Consider the following 17,793-nt stretch of genomic DNA (forward strand, 5'->3'; position numbering starts at 1 on the left):
CTTGTTCTTCTGAGTTTGTATCCTAGGGTTTAATGCACTTATTGTAAATCGCTTTGGATTAAAGCATCAGCTAAATGAAATGTGATGTAATGTATTTCATCTGTATTAGTGTTGTATCCAACTTTGATTTAGTGTTGATTTTTATGGCGGTAGTTTCCTCTGAGCACCAAGGTCCTTTAGAAAACCACGCTTTTTATTTTCATTTTCATTCCCGGTCCTCCTTTTCATCCGGCAGGTCCTCCACCACGTCCTGGTTGCATGGTGCAGGAGGACCAGAGCGGAGAAGCTGGGCTCCTGCAGAAGGAGGAGCACCACGTCCTGGTTGCGTGGTGCAGGAGGACCAGAGCGGAGAAGCTGGGCTCCTGCAGAAGGAGGAGCACCACGTCCTGGTTGCACGCTGCAGGAGGACCAGAGCGGAGAAGCTGGGCTCCTGGTGGAGGAGGAGCACCACGTCCTGGTTGCACACTGCAGGAGGACCAGAGCGGAGAAGCTGGGCTCCTGGTGGAGGAGGAGCACCACGTCCTGGTTGCACGCTGCAGGAGGACCAGAGCGGAGAAGCTGGGCTCCTGGAGGAGGAGGAGCATCACGTCCTGGTTGCACGCTGCAGGAGAACCAGAGCGGAGAAGCTGGACTCCTGGAGGAGCAGGAGAAGGAGGAGACGACGCTGCTGCTGCTGCTGAGCTCTCCTCCTCCCTCTGAAGCTCAGGTGAAGCCGGATCCGGTCCACAGTGCAGTCCACTGTGGACCGGATCCGGCTTCACTTTGCATTAGGGTCATAAAATGCCCAAGAAGACACAGCTGGCCTTTCAAAGTAAGACTTAAACTGGAGCTTTGTGGTAAAATAAAAACGTTTTATACGCACCACCTGACCCAACAACCATGAGGACATCACTGTGACATCATGGGTTGGAGGGGGGGCTCTAAAATATTTGGCACATGAACTGCATGTGTTCTGTTCTTTGGAATACATGAATTGATGAGCTTATATGAACTTTGACATTTTTCTTGCCCAAAGAAATTTATGCATGAAATTATAAACACAAGAGATCACAAGCGCCCCTTAAAAATAGATGAGCATTGGGGCAGAATTATTAAAATATCGCTCCTAAAACCCACAGGATGTTCGTCCCTGACTGAAGAATCCAGAATTTTTATTTATTTTTATTATTATTATCTATCACTGTAATATTTTAAAGAATAGAGACCCCAATCACGCCGAATTAGGTACGACCCCTGCAAAATAAAATAAATAAATACATTTTAAAAAAAAGAGGAGAAAAAAAATCACGCCAGTCTCAATTTACAGCTCCCATCATGCGCGCTCATGGAGCGGCATCATGGGGCTGAGCGGAGGAGGAGGAGCGGGTGGGGCCTGGCCGGGAACACGGAGGCGCACCGCGGCCACCGACCGGGACGCTCTGCTGCCTTTTTTTAAATTTTTTATTCTCCGCTCGAATCGGACCGCGTGTCTGACCCAAAGGGGGGGTCCGCCTGCTGCCGGCAGCCAACTGCGCTCATCTTCCCCGACATTTACCAGATGGATGCTGAGCCGTCGTTGAGGAGGAGGAGGAGGAGGAGGAGGAGGGGATGAAACGGTCGCCTGGTGTGTGTGTGTGTGTGTGTGTGTGTGTGTGTGTGTTCGCTCGTAGCCTACTTATGGGAGGCAGCGGCGGCTTGGCCCTTTCTTTATTATAGGAGCGAGATCTCCGCGGGTTTTTTTGCTATGTGACGAGCACGTCGCCCCCACCGATTTCTCGTTTCGCGATTCCCGGAGAGGAATAAACGATGAACAACGCGCAGGATATGTCGCCCGACTTCGTGTTGATGCGCCTGGTCTCCGCGGCCGAGGACGACCGCCTGGACGCGGAGAACGGGAATCTGCCGCCGGGAGGTGGAGGAGGAGGAGGAGGAGGAGTGGTGGTGGCGGGGCTGGGGATGGGGATGGGGAAGGGGAAGGAGGTCCTGGCTCACGGCGGCGTCAAGGCGGGCTTGGGCATCGGCCGGGATCTGACGGCGGGCCTCGAGCATCCCGGCGGCCGCCTGAACAAAGCCCAGCAGAGCGGCGAGGGCACGGCTGCACCTGACTCCGGCGCGACGGAGAGCCGAGCCCCGCTGTCCGCGCCCGCCCCGCCGCAGAGCCCCATGGAGGCCCGGGGCTTCGACTTTGCCCCCAGCCCCGGCCTGCGGCCTCAGCTGCTCGTCTTCTCCAACATGATGCGGAACGGGGAAGGGATTTTGGAATTAGACCGTCGGAATCCGCCGAGGGATGCTCTGGGCTTGGACCTGAGCCCGGGGTCGGCTCTCTCCGGCCCGGCCGTGAACAACAACAGCCTGAGTCCCGGAGACGTGCAGCAGCAGCAGCAGCAGCAGCACCGGGACCTGCTGGAGCGGACGTGGGGGGCGCATCCGCCGGTTGTGACCGCGGAGATGCGGGAAGCCGCGGCGCTCTGCAGCCGGCACCGACTCATCAGCACCCCGCCCGAGTGGCCCTTGTTGTCGGACGGATCCAACCCTCTGACGGTGATTGACTCCAAGTGGGGATGCGCCTCCAGGGACAGAGAGGGGGCCGTGTTCGAACTGGCCCGGCGGTTCGGGGAGCTGGGGGTCGGTGCGGTGCCCAAGATGCTGCTCAAAGCCGGCGAGCTCCCGCAGTGTTCGTGTCAGGGCGCGCACAGGCCGGCGGGAGCCGGAGTGGAGCCCGGGGGTGACCCGACAGAGACCAGCGACGCTTTGTTGGTGCTGGAGGGCCTGGGGAGCGGGGATGTGGCCGGCCTCGGCATGGAGCAGTGCGCGGAGGCTGAGCCGGACGACGAGCACGGACGCCGCGAGTTTTTACTCGACAGGAAACGGGAGATAGTCCAGAAGATGTCCGGGGCGTTCTCCATCAGCAGCTTCCAGGCGGAGCTGAGGAGGCAGGTGGAGGGGATGGACCCGGCGCCGACCGAGGCGGCTGCGGCCGTGCGCCTCGGCGCGCAGGTGTGCAGCCTCCACGGGGATTTATCCAGCCGGCTCTCGCAGGTGAGGTCCGGCGACTCGGAGGTCGCGGCTCAGGCTCCCGCCACTTCGCAGTCGCACACGCCGGTCCAGAGTTCCCCGTGGGCCACGAGCCCGAACCCGAGCCAGGCGTCCACTCCCAGAAGGCGGCCGGAGCGGTGCGCCAGCGCGCCGCGGACCCCGACGGGTCGGGCCTCCGGTGGAGAGAAGACGCTCAAGGTTCCGGTGAAGTCCAAAAAGGGGTCGTTAAAGATCCGCCTGAGTAAACTGTTCCGGACTAAAAGCTGCAGCGGCTCCAACCACCTGCTGGACAAGAGGCCCTCGGTGACCTACTCGGTGTCTTCTGCCGGGAGTCTGGTGGACATGGCGAGCACCGCAGGCGCTGAGCAGGACGCGGACAGGTGAGCAGCTCCACGTGGCCCGAAACGGCCCAGCATTGGTCCTGTATGTATATAATGTGATAGAACCTGCCTGCATGTATGACACCTGGAATCAGGTGGGGAGCAAACAAGGAGATGTGACAAGGAACCCAGAACACACCATTGCGTCCCTTCACGAGTTCCCTCTGCTGTGTTAAGATTTGCTTAAAAGAGCTTCCCGAAATGTGGGTCCATAGTCTTTAATATGTTTGTTAAATAAGTCAGGAAGATGTTGGGAGAGGTAATATGTCTAACTTGAACAGAACGAAACCTCGTGGATATTACAGAACTCACTCAGAGTGTTTTCTTGGATTAACTTTTTCAGCTTTAAACGACTCAGACGTCCCTCCTGAAAATGCTCAGTGCTGCTTGTTAGATGCAGATATTCTCCGGACCTTTGTTGCTTGTCACTCTCTATACTCCTCTCGCTGCTTAGTCATTATTCACAGCATCATGCTGAGGGAAGGCTGTGATTAAAAAAACATAGCTTCAGAAGTCTCGGCTGCCAGAGAGCTTCAAACAGAAGAAAAGTTTTTAAAAAAAAGAAAGAAAAGCTGCAGGACCCAAACTGCTCATGCCGAGAGAAAAAAGTGAACCGCTGCAACGACGAACACCTCTTCTTCTTCTTCTGCACTCCAACTCCTCTCATGTTCTCCTTCTTCTTCTTCCTCTGCATGTGTTGATGTGTGTCCTGCAGCCTCAGCCAGCCCAGACTGACCAGGGCCCACAGTGCCTTCTCCCCCGCCTCCCTCGTTGCCTCCCTCTCTGCTTTCACCGGTAAGGGATGCTCTCCGCGTTGCTTTGTACCTCTGGCTGCCCCGGGAAGGATTTATGTCTTTGGGTTGACTCATGAAACCCAGGTCCAAACGCTCTGCAGGCACCTCTGCGATTATTGTCATGTCACAACAAAGAACAAGCACAACAATGTTGGACGGATTAGTAAGCTTATTAAATCGCCAATAACCATCAGATATGTCAATAGTCAATAGTTTTATCTATGAAGTGAAATTGCGAAAGAAAATAGCTATAATAAAAATTGATCGACCCATCACTGAAATTGTTTTTTTTTCCACCAATCAACGATCCGAAACCCCCAAAATATCCCATTTACGTCACAGAAAACAAAGTAAAGCGGTCGAGGACGTCCAGGCCGGTTAGCACAATATATCTTTAGCAAAAGAGAAAGTAGCTACTTTTTTAGTGGGGCGTTAATTAAAAAGAATAATGTGGGAGGCATATTTTCTTCAGTGGATGGTCGTCTAATGTGTGTCTTCTCTCCCTGTAACGGTCGGGACAGAATCGTTTTTTACTTCTTGTTCCAAACAGCAAATAAAACAAGACAAATACCTTTTGTACAGTTAGATGAGATAGTGCCAAATTCCATTATCAAAATGTGCCCATCAAATTCCAATCAATGTTTTCCTTCCAATCAAGGGGACATTGTTGTTATATGTGTTCAAACTTACACTATTATTCTTTCAGTTTTAATGGTATTGTTTTGCTCTGAGAGAATTTTGGGGAAAAGGGCTCACGTCTGGTTTGTGCCTAAAAACTTGATTGATTGTGTTCACCTGGTACCTGCATCTGTTCAGAGATCGATTTCCTTCAATACTGTTCAAGTGTTTAAGTAATTGAGTTAAGTTATTTGGTGTCATCTCCGCCCCCCCTTCATGCTCACAATTGTCCAGCTTCATGCTTGAAAAAGTCCTCAGAAAAAGAGGTGATCGATCAGTGTTCCCATGGTAACAGTCAGCATTGGCAATGAGTCACCTTTCTTGTCCTTCCGTGTCTTTTGTTACAAAGTCAATGTGTTTAAAAAAAATGTCCATTTGTGTTTTGGACTCCTGAAATAAGTTCTAAAAGACATTTCAACATATTGTCCTACATAGAATAGATCAGTAAATACCCTCTGGCGAAGCTTTTACGATTAAATGAGACAACTAAACATCCTCACGAGAACACGAGTCCTCCTTCGGCTTAGTGGTGGAGACGTAAAGTCATGTGACCGAGGTGGAGTTCCTTTACAGACTAACATGAAGTCATGTGACCGAGGTGGAGTTCCTTTACAGACTAACATGAAGTCATGTGACCGAGGTGGAGTTCCTTTATAGACTGACATAAAGTCATGTGACCGAGGTGGAGTTCCTTTATAGACTGACATAAAGTCATGTGACCGTTGTTGAGTTCCTTTATAGACTAACATTAAGTCATGTGACCGAGGTGGAGTTGCTTTATAGACTAACATGAAGTCATGTGACCGAGGTGGAGTTTCTTTACAGACTAACATGAAGTCATGTGACCGAGGTGGAGTTCCTTTATAGACTGACATAAAGTCATGTGACCGTTGTTGAGTTCCTTTATAGACTAACATTAAGTCATGTGACCGAGGTGGAGTTGCTTTATAGACTAACATGAAGTCATGTGACCGAGGTGGAGTTCCTTTATAGACTAACATGAAGTAATGTGACCGAGGTGGAGTTCCTTTATAGACTAACATGAAGTCATGTGACCGGGGTGGAGTTGCTTTATAGACTAACATGAAGTCATGTGACCGAGGTGGAGTTCCTTTATAGACTAACATGAAGTCATGTGACCGGGGTGCAGTTCCTTTATAGACTAACATGAAGTCATGTGACCGGGGTGGAGTTGCTTTATAGACTAACATGAAGTCATGTGACCGTTGTTGAGTTCCTTTATAGACTAACATGAAGTCATGTGACCGTTGTTGAGTTCCTTTATAGACTAGCATGAAGTCATGTGACCGTTGTTGAGTTCCTTTATAGACTAACATGAAGTCATGTGACCGTTGTTGAGTTCCTTTATAGACTAACATGAAGTCATGTGACCGTTGTTGAGTTCCTTTATAGACTAACATGAAGTAATGTGACCGAGGTGGAGATCCTTTATAGACTAACAATAAGTCATGTGACCGAGGTGGAGTTCCTTTATAGACTAACATGAAGTCATGTGACCGGGGTGGAGTTGCTTTATAGACTAACATGAAGTCATGTGACCGGGGTGGAGTTGCTTTATAGACTAACATGAAGTCATGTGACAGAGGTGGAGTTCCTTTATAGACTAACATGAAGTCATGTGACCGGGGTGGAGTTGCTTTATAGACTAACATGAAGTCATGTGACCGAGGTGGAGTTCCTTTATAGACTAACATGAAGTCATGTGACCGGGGTGGAGTTGCTTTATAGACTAACATGAAGTCATGTGACCGAGGTGGAGTTCCTTTATAGACTAACATGAAGTCATGTGACCGGGGTGGAGTTGCTTTATAGACTAACATGAAGTCATGTGACCGTTGTTGAGTTCCTTTATAGACTAACATGAAGTCATGTGACCGAGGTGGAGTTCCTTTATAGACTAACATGAAGTCATGTGACCGAGGTGGAGTTCCTTTATAGACTAACATGAAGTCTATAAAGTTTTTCCTTGATATTGTCCTATGTTCATTGTAAAGAAAACAAATGTACTGGACTACTTCTGTTTGTGCTTCTCAATATTTCCCCACATTGTGTTTTTCACTCTGCTTCTTTCATCTGACGGCTGTAGCTAAGCTGCATCTTGAGATTTAAAAGATAAAGCATCCGTGGAGCTCATGAGATTTGATGGCTCGTCATAAAACCCAACAGTAAAAAGATTAGTTCCATCTCCAGAAACACAAAAACACATTCAGTACCACCTCCTATCATATTTAAGGAAGTCCTATAATAATTCCAGACTATGACGGCTGCTTCCACTATAATAAAGACACTTTAATGAAGTATTTCCACCTTTGACACTGGTCCAAACTTCACCCCTCAATAGGTGAGAGAAAGAGAGTGATCAACGAGAGGGAGAACAAAGTCTCCATCAGACGCCTATAATCTTCTTATTGTCTCACGGCAGTCGTGTTTTAAAGCGTTTAATTAAATCTTTAAAAAACTGCGGGAACATGAAGCCGTGTGCATCTCGCTGGTGTGTGATGGGGATGAGATCGCTAGCTGTTTCCCTCGGTTTCTAGTCTTTATGCTAAGCTAAGCTAACCAGCTTTCATATTTAACTGACAAATCACTGTCCTCGATTCTCTATTCCTCTAAAATCCTAACAACTTAACGTAAAGTCCGAAAAGCATCGCTGGTATTTCTGTATTTCTACAGGACGGACGCCGTGCCAGATAACACCAGGCGCCGGAGGCCTCTGGGTAAGAAGGGCGAGGAGGTCGGCGGCTCAGCTCGCAAAAAAAAAACATTCAGCTGACTATGAGAATTGTCCACAGAGTCCGCGGGCCTTAAACGCAAAACCTTATCGCACAACAATCCACGTGAATGTGATGATTTTTGTCGTTTTTTTTTAACGCACCGCCAATTAGAAGCGAAACATTAAAGCTGCACCACGCGGGCGTTGATGAGGTTTTTCAAAGAACCGCAGGGCTTGCCGGCGTTTACCAGCTGGTCTGGGAGGTTTCACAAAAAAAGAAGGTATAAAAGCTGCAGGAGGAGAAGCTCCGAGGGGAGGAGGAGCTTCCAGGATTTTGTCTCTCACGCTTTTATTGGTTTCTTCTCCTGAAACGTCCCCAAACTGCCCCGAAAAACCACAGAAACGCCGTCTTTAATTCACCTTTTCTCTCTCTCTCTCTCCTCGTCCTCCTCCGGCCTCAGGGGAGACGGTGTCCCTGGTGGATGTGGACATCTCGCGGCGAGGGGCCAACACGCCACACCCTCCCACGCCCCCCCCTCCTCCACGCCGGAGTCTCAGTTTGTTAGGTACTCTCTCCCCTGTCCGTCCCCCTTCTGCAAAAGACCTTTTTTAATAACCTGCTGGTTCGGGTTGGTTTTGAAAGGTCGGTCTGAAAGGTTTTATTTAAAATGCAGGAGCTGTGACTCAAGCGATTTCCCCTCTTCACAGGAAACCGATTGAATTGGACTATTTGTTGTTTTGAGAGGCACATTTGTCCATTTACAGCAACTCCAAAAGTCCCAAAAACCCAGAAATCAGAGATTACAACTAAACGAGAGGAGACCGAGAGGCTGAATATTGGGGAAAAAATTGATTGTAAACACTGTGAAAGGTAAAAATGATATCGACTGATATTTTTGTCCCCCTCGTTTCTAACACCTCTGACCTTTGGAATGCACATTTGTGCGTCTGGTGTTGTCTTCTGACCCACATGTGCAGCTTACGTCAGCATCCCTTGGTGCTTTGAGAGAAAAGGTGGAACGTGTTCTAGTTTTGTAGCTGTTGGTTTTGGTCTAGACACTGAGCGAACCCACAACGAATGTTTAATGTTGAATATTAAGAAAGATTCTTTTAATTTGGTGGGCCGAGGCTTCCTGTCTGATGGTGCTGAAAAGCCTTCCTTCCTTCCTTCCTTCCTTTGTTTATCTTCCCTTCCTTTCTCATCTCATGCCCACTGTCCTTTTCTCCATCACTCCTTTCCTTCTCTTTTCCTTCCTGCTCGACCTCGTTTCCTTTTCCTCTCTCCTGTCCTCCCTTTCTCCCTTTCTGTCCTACCATCGTCCTTCGATCGCTATCCTCGCCTGCTCGCCTTCTACTTTCCTTCGTCTTCCATCCGTCTTCTCTCCTTCACTTGTTTCCTTCCTTACTACCTTGCTTTCTCCTTTCCTCCTTTGTTTCATCCCACTCTTCTCCTTCTGTTGCTGTCCTTCCTTCCTACTCCTTTGCTCTTTCTGTTCCTTCCTTTCATCCCTCTTTCCTGCCACCCTTTCCTTTCCTTCTGTATTTCCTTTCCTTCCTCCTCCCTTTCCCCCTCGTTTCATCCCTTCCTTCCTTTCCTTCCTGTCCTTCCTCCAGATGACATAGCTGGGCCTCAGCCTGGGCCTTTCCTAGTGAGTGTCATGGGCGCCTCCCTGCAGTCCCTCCCCCTGCCTCTCCCCCCTCCTCCTCCTCCCTCCCACGCCACCATGCAGCACAGCCTCAGCCTCAACGGTAAGACGTTTGGTTGAATCTGCTCCATCACTTCCTGGAGCGCCGCTGTGGAGCAAACGAAGAAGTCCGGCGGAGATGAAACGATCGCTTTTAAAATCTTCCTTAACGGGCGTTTTCATCAGCTTTGTCACAGTGTTGCTTCCCGAGATTTAAAACGTCTGCCTCCTAAGTGCCCTTAAATGCCCCCTTACATTCTTCCTCTGATTTAGACGCCTTCCTTCGGGCCCTCCCTCACTCCACCCCATCGCCGGCCGACGCTCCGCCCGCTACCAGGCAGGCCCCGCCCCCAATGCTGTGCGCGCTGCGGCGGTCGGAAGCCAGCAACTTCACCGCCAGCCTGAGGGAGCTGGAGAAGGTGAGTTCCCTCCAAGGAGCCCTGGACTGAACAGCAGGGAATCGTTCCCGACTTCTGACCAATGGGCTTCCACCTCGGTAGAGAAGCCCCGCCCACTCTCCTGAAGAGTTTAACGCATCGGCGATGAGGTTCTCTCATATTGAGTGCTTTATCAACACTTTGCACGAGTCTGCATTTCTGCACATTTGACAAAAGGGAGCGAATAGTTCGTTTGAATATTATCGCACATCTTGAAAGGAAAGAGCCAAAAAAAGCAAAAAGTGTAAAACAAATGCTCTAATTTAGCGCTTCATTTGCTGACGTGATGTGTTGCTACAAAGTGCGTGGATGACCTCAAGTGTCGAATGAAGGCGTTTTGATTCTACACAAACTTGACGGTGAGTTTCGGTGATAGAAGCTTCCCCTCAAAGGAGAACGACGTCACCCGCAGGGCTTCAGCTTCTCACGCTGTGGTTTCTCCCCAGTGCGGCTGGTACTGGGGTCCCATGAACTGGGAGGACGCCGAGATGAAGCTGAAGGGGAAACCGGACGGGTCGTTCCTGGTCCGAGACAGCTCGGACCCCCGGTACATCCTGAGCCTCAGCTTCAGGTCGCAGGGGGTCACACACCACACGCGCATGGAGCACTACAGAGGTGAGACACACACACACACACACACACACACACACACACACACACACACACACACACCACACACATACACACACACACACACCACACACACACCACATACACACACACACCACACGAGCATGGAGCACTACAGAGGTGAGACACACACACACACACACACACACACACACACACACACACACCACATACACACACACACACAACATACACACACCACACACACGCACACACCACACACACACCACATACACACACACACCACACGAGCATGGAGCACTACAGAGGTGAGACACACACACACACACACCACATACACACACACACACACACACAACATACACACACACACACACACACACACACACACACACACACACACACACCACATACACACACACACACACACACAACATACACACACACCACAAACACACACACACACACACACACACACACACACACACACACACACACATACACACACACACACACACACACACACACACACCACACACACACCACATACACACACACACACACACACACAACATACACACACACACACACACACACACACACACACACACACACACCACACACATACACACACACACACACACACACACACACACCACATACACACACACACACACACACACACACCACATACACACACACACACACACACACAACATACACACACCACACACACGCACACACCACACACACACCACATACACACACACACCACACGAGCATGGAGCACTACAGAGGTGAGACACACACACACACACACCACATACACACACACACACACACACACACAACATACACACACACCACAAACACACACACACACACACACACACACACACACCACACACATACACACACACACACACACACACACACACCACACACACACCACATACACACACACACCACACGAGCATGGAGCACTACAGAGGTGAGACACACACACACACACACACACACACACACCACACACACACACACACACACACACACACACACACACCACATACACACACACACCACACGCGCATGGAGCACTACAGAGGTGAGACACACACACACACACCACACACACACACACCACATACACACACACACACCACAAACACAACATACACACACAACATACACACACACACACCACAAACACACACACACACCACACGCGCATGGAGCACTACCGAGGTGAGACACACACACACACACACACCACATACACACACACACCACACGCGCATGGAGCACTACAGAGGTGAGACACACACACACACACACACACACACACCACATACACACACACACCACACGCGCATGGAGCACTACAGAGGTGAGACACACACACACACACACACCACATACACACACACACCACACGCGCATGGAGCACTACAGAGGTGAGACACACACACACACACCACATACACACACACCACATACATATACACACACACACAACATACACACACACACCACATACACACACACACACACACACAACATACACACACACACACAACATACACACACACACCACATACACACACACACACACACACAACATACACACACACAACATACACAAACACACACACACACACACTACATACACACATACACACACACAACATACACAAACACACACACACACACACTACATACACACACAACATACACACACACACACAACATACACAAACACACACCACATACACACACACCACATACACACACACACACACACACCACACTGAGGTGAGACACACACAGTCGGTGTCGTTTGCATCTCAGGCGTTGAAATTGAACCCAAACAGAGATATTAAACAACAGAAGGAATATTAATTCTGTCGAAAAACAACAAAGATGTCAATGGAAACAATCATTTACCTTTTCTCAGAACTCTTAAAAAGGCACTAAAGGTCCCTGCAGTCACTTGACCTCGTTGTAAAGGAATAAACCTTTTCATAGTGAAACACTAAAGAGTGCTTTTAAGAAGCGTGATCACGTTCTCTCTGACATGATAATCACAACACGTTATTCTATGCAGCGGTTTCCCCAAAGCAAAAGAGCACAAATCCATCAAAACAAAATAAAAACCTGACGTCCAAAGGATCCAACAAGGTCGCACTACCATAACATAGTGGTGACTGTGAGATCCACGTGTACACACACACACACACACACACACACACACACAAATACTTTCATGCATAAACAAGGCTCCATATTAATGACTCACCATAATAACGCTATACAGCCACGCCTGGAAAAACATCCATCATTCAGACATCAGGGCCAGACTGACACAACGCATTCACATCAACACCACGTGTGTGTGTGTGCGCACGGACCCATCGAGGGCAAATAAACAGCCGTCAACAGGAAGTCAACGACCGCAACTCAGCAACTTATTTGGCTGCGTCTGTCGTTCCCTCTGCTGACCGGCCGGCTGCAGATTGCGAGCTTTTGCTTCAAAATCAGGTGCTTTTATTCTGAAATGTTTTCATTCAAGTTTAGTTCATTTCGCACAACAGAAATAGAACATGAAAAGATGGATGACGTGCGTGTGTGTGTGGCACGTGTTAGGGGATGCTGGTTCATAAACCTGAATTACCTCTAGTGATACTGCAGATGTTACATAAAACAAGGAATACATAGACAGTAATAAATAAAGCGCGTCTTTTAAAGACGCATTGTGTAAGAAAGTGGAGCTCACCGTCTACCGGCTGGATCGAGGCCCGTGTGGCCGCTCTCGGCGAGGCTCTGCAGAGTCTCTCATCTGTGACGTTTTCACAAAACCCTCCAGATTTCAAATGTTCCTTTATTTGATGAGGAAAAACTGCACGTATTTCTGATTCAGGATCAGAACGCAGCCCTCCACCAGCTCACGCGTGCAGCTTTGAGGACGTGACTTTAAAAACGTTTTTCCCAATTAAAAAAGACGCCGAGTGCTCTTGCGCGTTTTACTGTCGCTACAGAATGTTTAGATAATTAACGCGGTTGTGATTAATTCATGTCAAAACGCCTCTTCAGGGACGTTCAGCCTGTGGTGTCACCCCAAGTTCGAGGACCGCTGCCACTCGGTGGTGGAGTTCATCGAGCGAGCCATCATGCACTCCAAGAACGGCAAATTCCTCTACTTCCTGCGGTCCCGAGTGCCAGGTGAGGAAAAAAAGCGTCGCCTCTGGGTGTCTGCGTGCACTGGAAATAAACGCTGCACATGAGGAGAAGCACCAGCTTCACCCCGTGTGTGTGTGTGTGTGTGTGTGTGTGTGTGTGCGTGTGTGTGCGTGTGATTCAGGGCTTCCTCCCACCCCGGTTCAGCTGCTGTATCCGGTGTCTCGCTTCAGCAACGTGAAGTCACTGCAACACCTCTGTCGCTTCTGCATCCGACAGATGGTCCGCATCGACCACATCCAGGAGCTTCCGCTGCCCAGGTACGCCCCCCCCCCCCCCCCCCCCCCCCCGCCCAGACACACACCTGGTGGGGACTGCCTTCCATCTGGCATCCCACCGTGTCAGGACTCGCCGCGCAAAGTCGGTCTCCACCTCTTTGGTATTGAGAACGTTCTGATGACCTTGCTGAAGGAGATTGGACATTCGATTTTATCCATTTGATTCTAAAAGCTCCGATTAATGTTAATTCTAGTTAATGGTGTCACAGAAGGTTTGTTGTGGCTTTTACAATTTTGTTTAAAGACAATGTGGTTGTTTAAAATTTCTCAGCGAGAAACGCTTTCATTCAACCGATGACTATTAGCCTGGATGCTAACACTTTAGCATACGCTGTGCAGGGGGATTCGAGCCACTTTGTGTTCTCACGTCTGTCGTGGGCTCTCCTCCAGGCCGCTGATATCCTACCTGAGTAAGTTTTATTACTACGACCCAGAGGAGGAGACGTACCTGTCAATCAAGAGCATCCGGAGGGTGGTGGGTGCAGCACAAGAGGCCGAGTCGCAGACGTAGCAGCGGAGATCTTCTCAGCTCAAGTGAGTGTTTATATATATATATATATGTGTGTGTGTGTGTGCAGTGAATGAGTGACACGCTTTGGCCATTCCAGAATCACTGCCGTTCCTCTCACTGTATAATCGTACGAATAAACAAATTAGGTGTCCGGCTTCACATAATTGCAGATTAACTTAACGGAAAACTCAGCAGAACCCGCGGAACATTCAAGAGCACGATGTTCCTTTGCGTAAATGATGGTCCATTTAGAGTCAGACAGACTTCTCTGCATTCCAGTGCATTTTTTGTGGAAAAAAAGCAGTAATTCACACAATGCTTTGAAACCTCAGTCCACTAACTAACTATGTCCACCTCTTGCATGAAGTCTGTGGGGGACAGAACATTTTGTCCATCGTGTGGCTGTGACGATGAATCTCATATGTCATTTAGTGTTCCTGACGCATGTGGTGACGAGCGGCTTTGCGCCTGCACCAAACCCAGGTTTCCGTGTGGAGGACCGATCCGTGCTGGTCTGCCAGCATCGGCCAATCGGAGCCCCTGGATGCTTCCACGTCTCCAGCTGGACTCGGAAGGACCCGCCTCTCTCTTGACTCCGGACCAACCAAAAGAGGGACGAGTGTTTGCGGCCGTGCGGCGGAAAGAGACAGTCGGGGAGACATCCGGGTGTAAGAGGACGCGGCCTCGTCTTCGGTGGGACTGCAGAGATGTTCTCAGTGAAACAAGAAGGAGGATTATGAACTCAATTAGCAAAATCTCCCCTGAATCTACCGAACTGGACTTCTAAAAACCCACAATGCACTGGTCCATTCGTACAACTGTCGTTTGCTGCCGTCACCCTGTTTTTCCTTTCCATGCTGTGCAAAAGAAGGGTTTTATGGATTGAAAGTTCGCCCTCAGGAGGGACACACACACAGAGGCAGGGCCGAGGTGTTTAATGAGACCGAGTCACCATGTTGGAGGACCCATAATCTCATTTCTTCACCGGATTCCTTGTTTCTGCACCGTAAATAACAACGTTTTAATGTCAGCTACAACGCTAATGCATCTGGAATGTATATTAGATGTCTCGCACATACAGGTTCGTTTAAAATTCAATTCAACCCTCAATTAAATGTCTCGGTTTTTGCTCGTTCTTCCTTTTCCTCGGGCAGTTTATCTTGTTAATAATTAATATTTATACCCAATAAGAGATGCATCCGTCCCTCTGATGTCACGTTAGTTGCTCCTCTGCTTCAGTCTCATCAGTTTCTTGCAGCGAGCTGTGATCAAAATTGGACTTTTGAATCCCGCCCACAGAGTTCTGATTGTGACCCTTTAGGCCACGCCCACGGCCGAGGGGTGAGTGGTTCTCACCTCCGGTGTGGGCGGGGCTTGGTGACGCCGGAGGTTCCAGCGGTTTTCACATTAACTGAACCCTGAATTTCTCATGTCTTCATGTCCCTCCTCCAACATGGTGGATTGTGCCTTCGGTTCGAAAACATCTGACCTCCAGTTCAGAGTAAAAAAAAAAAAGCAGTGCGGTCATTCTCGTTGTCATAGCAACAACAAAAATCATCAGGTTCGTGTTGGGTGGGTTTTAGAAAATATTTTGGAATGTAGCGCTGTCGTGGTTTCCTACATTTCCCAGAATCCCCCTTTTGCAACCTTTACGTGATTGCTGGTGTTTTAAATCTCCTGAACAGCGTCTCACACACAATGCACCACGTGTCATGCAGCTGCATTGCATTCTGGTCCATCGAGGCTCTCGCGCGACACCAAAGAAGAAAACAAAAACTGAGCAATGCTCACGTTGTATCGCAGACCGCTCGTTGGAATGGAAGTCACAAGCAAAGCACGAAGAGGGAGATTTGTTGCGGTGATAAAAAGGAATTTTATTTTGCTATGATTTGTGCACTTGTCAACAAGTGTCTTTATTCAAACAGAAGAGGGTTTTGCAAAAAAAAACCAAAAGGCGTTATTTTGAATTTGGCGTTGCAGCATCGGGGGTCTGTGAGCCTCATTTTCCCATAATGCCCTGCCTCAGTGTGTGTATCTGTGACTCATCTCTACCTGTCAGTTTTATTTGTTGAAATCGCCCAGGTGTATTTTTGCTGAAGCTACTGGCTCAGTGATTTCAGTATAAAAAAAGCTGAAAAATAAAACAGGTCTCTGTGTGGTATCGTTTTAAAAACAAACACGTTTCCGGCCTTTATAATTATCATAAGAAATACAATGATATAGTATTTTAGAAGTATTGAGGTTCCAATTTTTTCAATGATGTCTTTTTTAAAAACGTGCAACAGCTTTAGAATATACATTTCAGGTCCAACTTCCTCTCTGAAGCTCTGACCCACATGACATGGCCTCGCTCGCGCATGGTGCTGCTCAGTTGTCATGGAGATGGTTTTGCTGTCGTGTAACTGATAAATGGATGCACAAGTCCAGACTTGGGTCACTGGTATAAAGGTCTCCATAGCAACGGAACCAATGCAGCGTAATGTGGGAAAAATCTTCAAAAATTTGACTTTGTGATGAGATTTCTTTGGTTTTTTTTCCTCAAGTCGGGAATGAACCTTCAGTTTGAAAAGCTCTAAGGCAAATTAGATGTTAAATGTTTTTTAATAGTAACACTCAATCCAACGGTTTTTCCCAAAAATATGGTCTAACATCACCAACAATACTTTCATTATTTATGTAGTGTAATTGAATGATTAATCGATTATCCTGATTAGCTGATTGTCCGTCCATCATTTAATTGACTAAGCTCACATGTTCTTCGGCCCTCCGAGGGTTTACTCTCCATCGATGCTCGACAGCTTCTGAAGCAACTCTTTCATTCTTTTAACGGCCGCCGTTTGCTTTGAAATGTTTGAGGCTGAATCCTCTCCGGCTCGCTCGGGAAGCTCGTCAAATGGAAATATATTCCAGCTGAATTATGCAGCTCTTTCTCTCAGAGACTCTCGGGGAGACGCTGATAGACAGTATCTGCCCCCCCCCCACCACCACTAAACACAGCACACTTGAGTTGAGGAGGGAGGAAGAGCTTTACAGCTAAAAGCAGGACTCTGGTTTCCAGGATGAACGGGCGGTGAAAACAGACACGACTATGCGGTGAATAAGGTCAAGTGTGCTCCAGGGGGGGGGGGTATAAAAGTACCCTGTGTGCAAGAGTGATATAATGAGGAAGAACAGCACCGCTCATCACCCGGCTGGAAAATGCTGGAAGCCCGACTCATCCGACAGACGGCCTCGACCGGACCTCAAGATGTGGTGGATCATAACGTCTTTACTTAAGTAAGGATTTGAGGTACTCATTTTATACTTTCACTACACATCTGTACATTCATCCCACACCATGAAGTTATGATTTTTATCAACAAATGTGGAAATAACCTGAATCGGTTGTTCAAGTAAAACATTTAGTCGCTTGATGAAAATGAACTGTTTGCATCATTTTTCATTTTTAAAATCATT

The 17,793-nt window shown here is 48.6% G+C and overlaps 1 protein-coding gene across 4 annotated transcripts; it reads left to right on the forward strand.

Annotated features, from left to right (window-relative positions):
• Positions 1–1,363: 1,363 nt before the first annotated feature.
• Positions 1,364–16,481, forward strand: socs7 (suppressor of cytokine signaling 7). Of its 4 annotated transcripts, none has more exons than XM_078079773.1 (10): positions 1,364–3,395; positions 4,111–4,190; positions 8,063–8,167; positions 9,216–9,350; positions 9,560–9,705; positions 10,170–10,338; positions 13,405–13,533; positions 13,673–13,808; positions 14,217–14,360; positions 14,770–16,481. In XM_078079773.1, the coding sequence occupies exons 1-9, from the start codon at positions 1,786–1,788 to the stop codon at positions 14,335–14,337; spliced, it is 2,631 nt and encodes an 876-aa protein (XP_077935899.1). In that variant the 5' UTR covers positions 1,364–1,785; the 3' UTR covers positions 14,338–14,360; positions 14,770–16,481. The 4 variants fall into 4 exon arrangements, with proteins under 4 accessions (XP_077935899.1, XP_077935898.1, XP_077935901.1 ...); XM_078079772.1 differs by having other exon boundaries at positions 14,821–16,481; XM_078079775.1 differs by lacking the exon at positions 9,216–9,350 and having other exon boundaries at positions 1,381–3,395.
• The last annotated feature ends 1,312 nt before the right edge of the window (positions 16,482–17,793 follow it).

Source organism: Gasterosteus aculeatus, chromosome 9 (assembly GCF_964276395.1).
Source record: "Gasterosteus aculeatus chromosome 9, fGasAcu3.hap1.1, whole genome shotgun sequence".
Lineage (NCBI taxonomy): Eukaryota > Metazoa > Chordata > Actinopteri > Perciformes > Gasterosteidae > Gasterosteus > Gasterosteus aculeatus.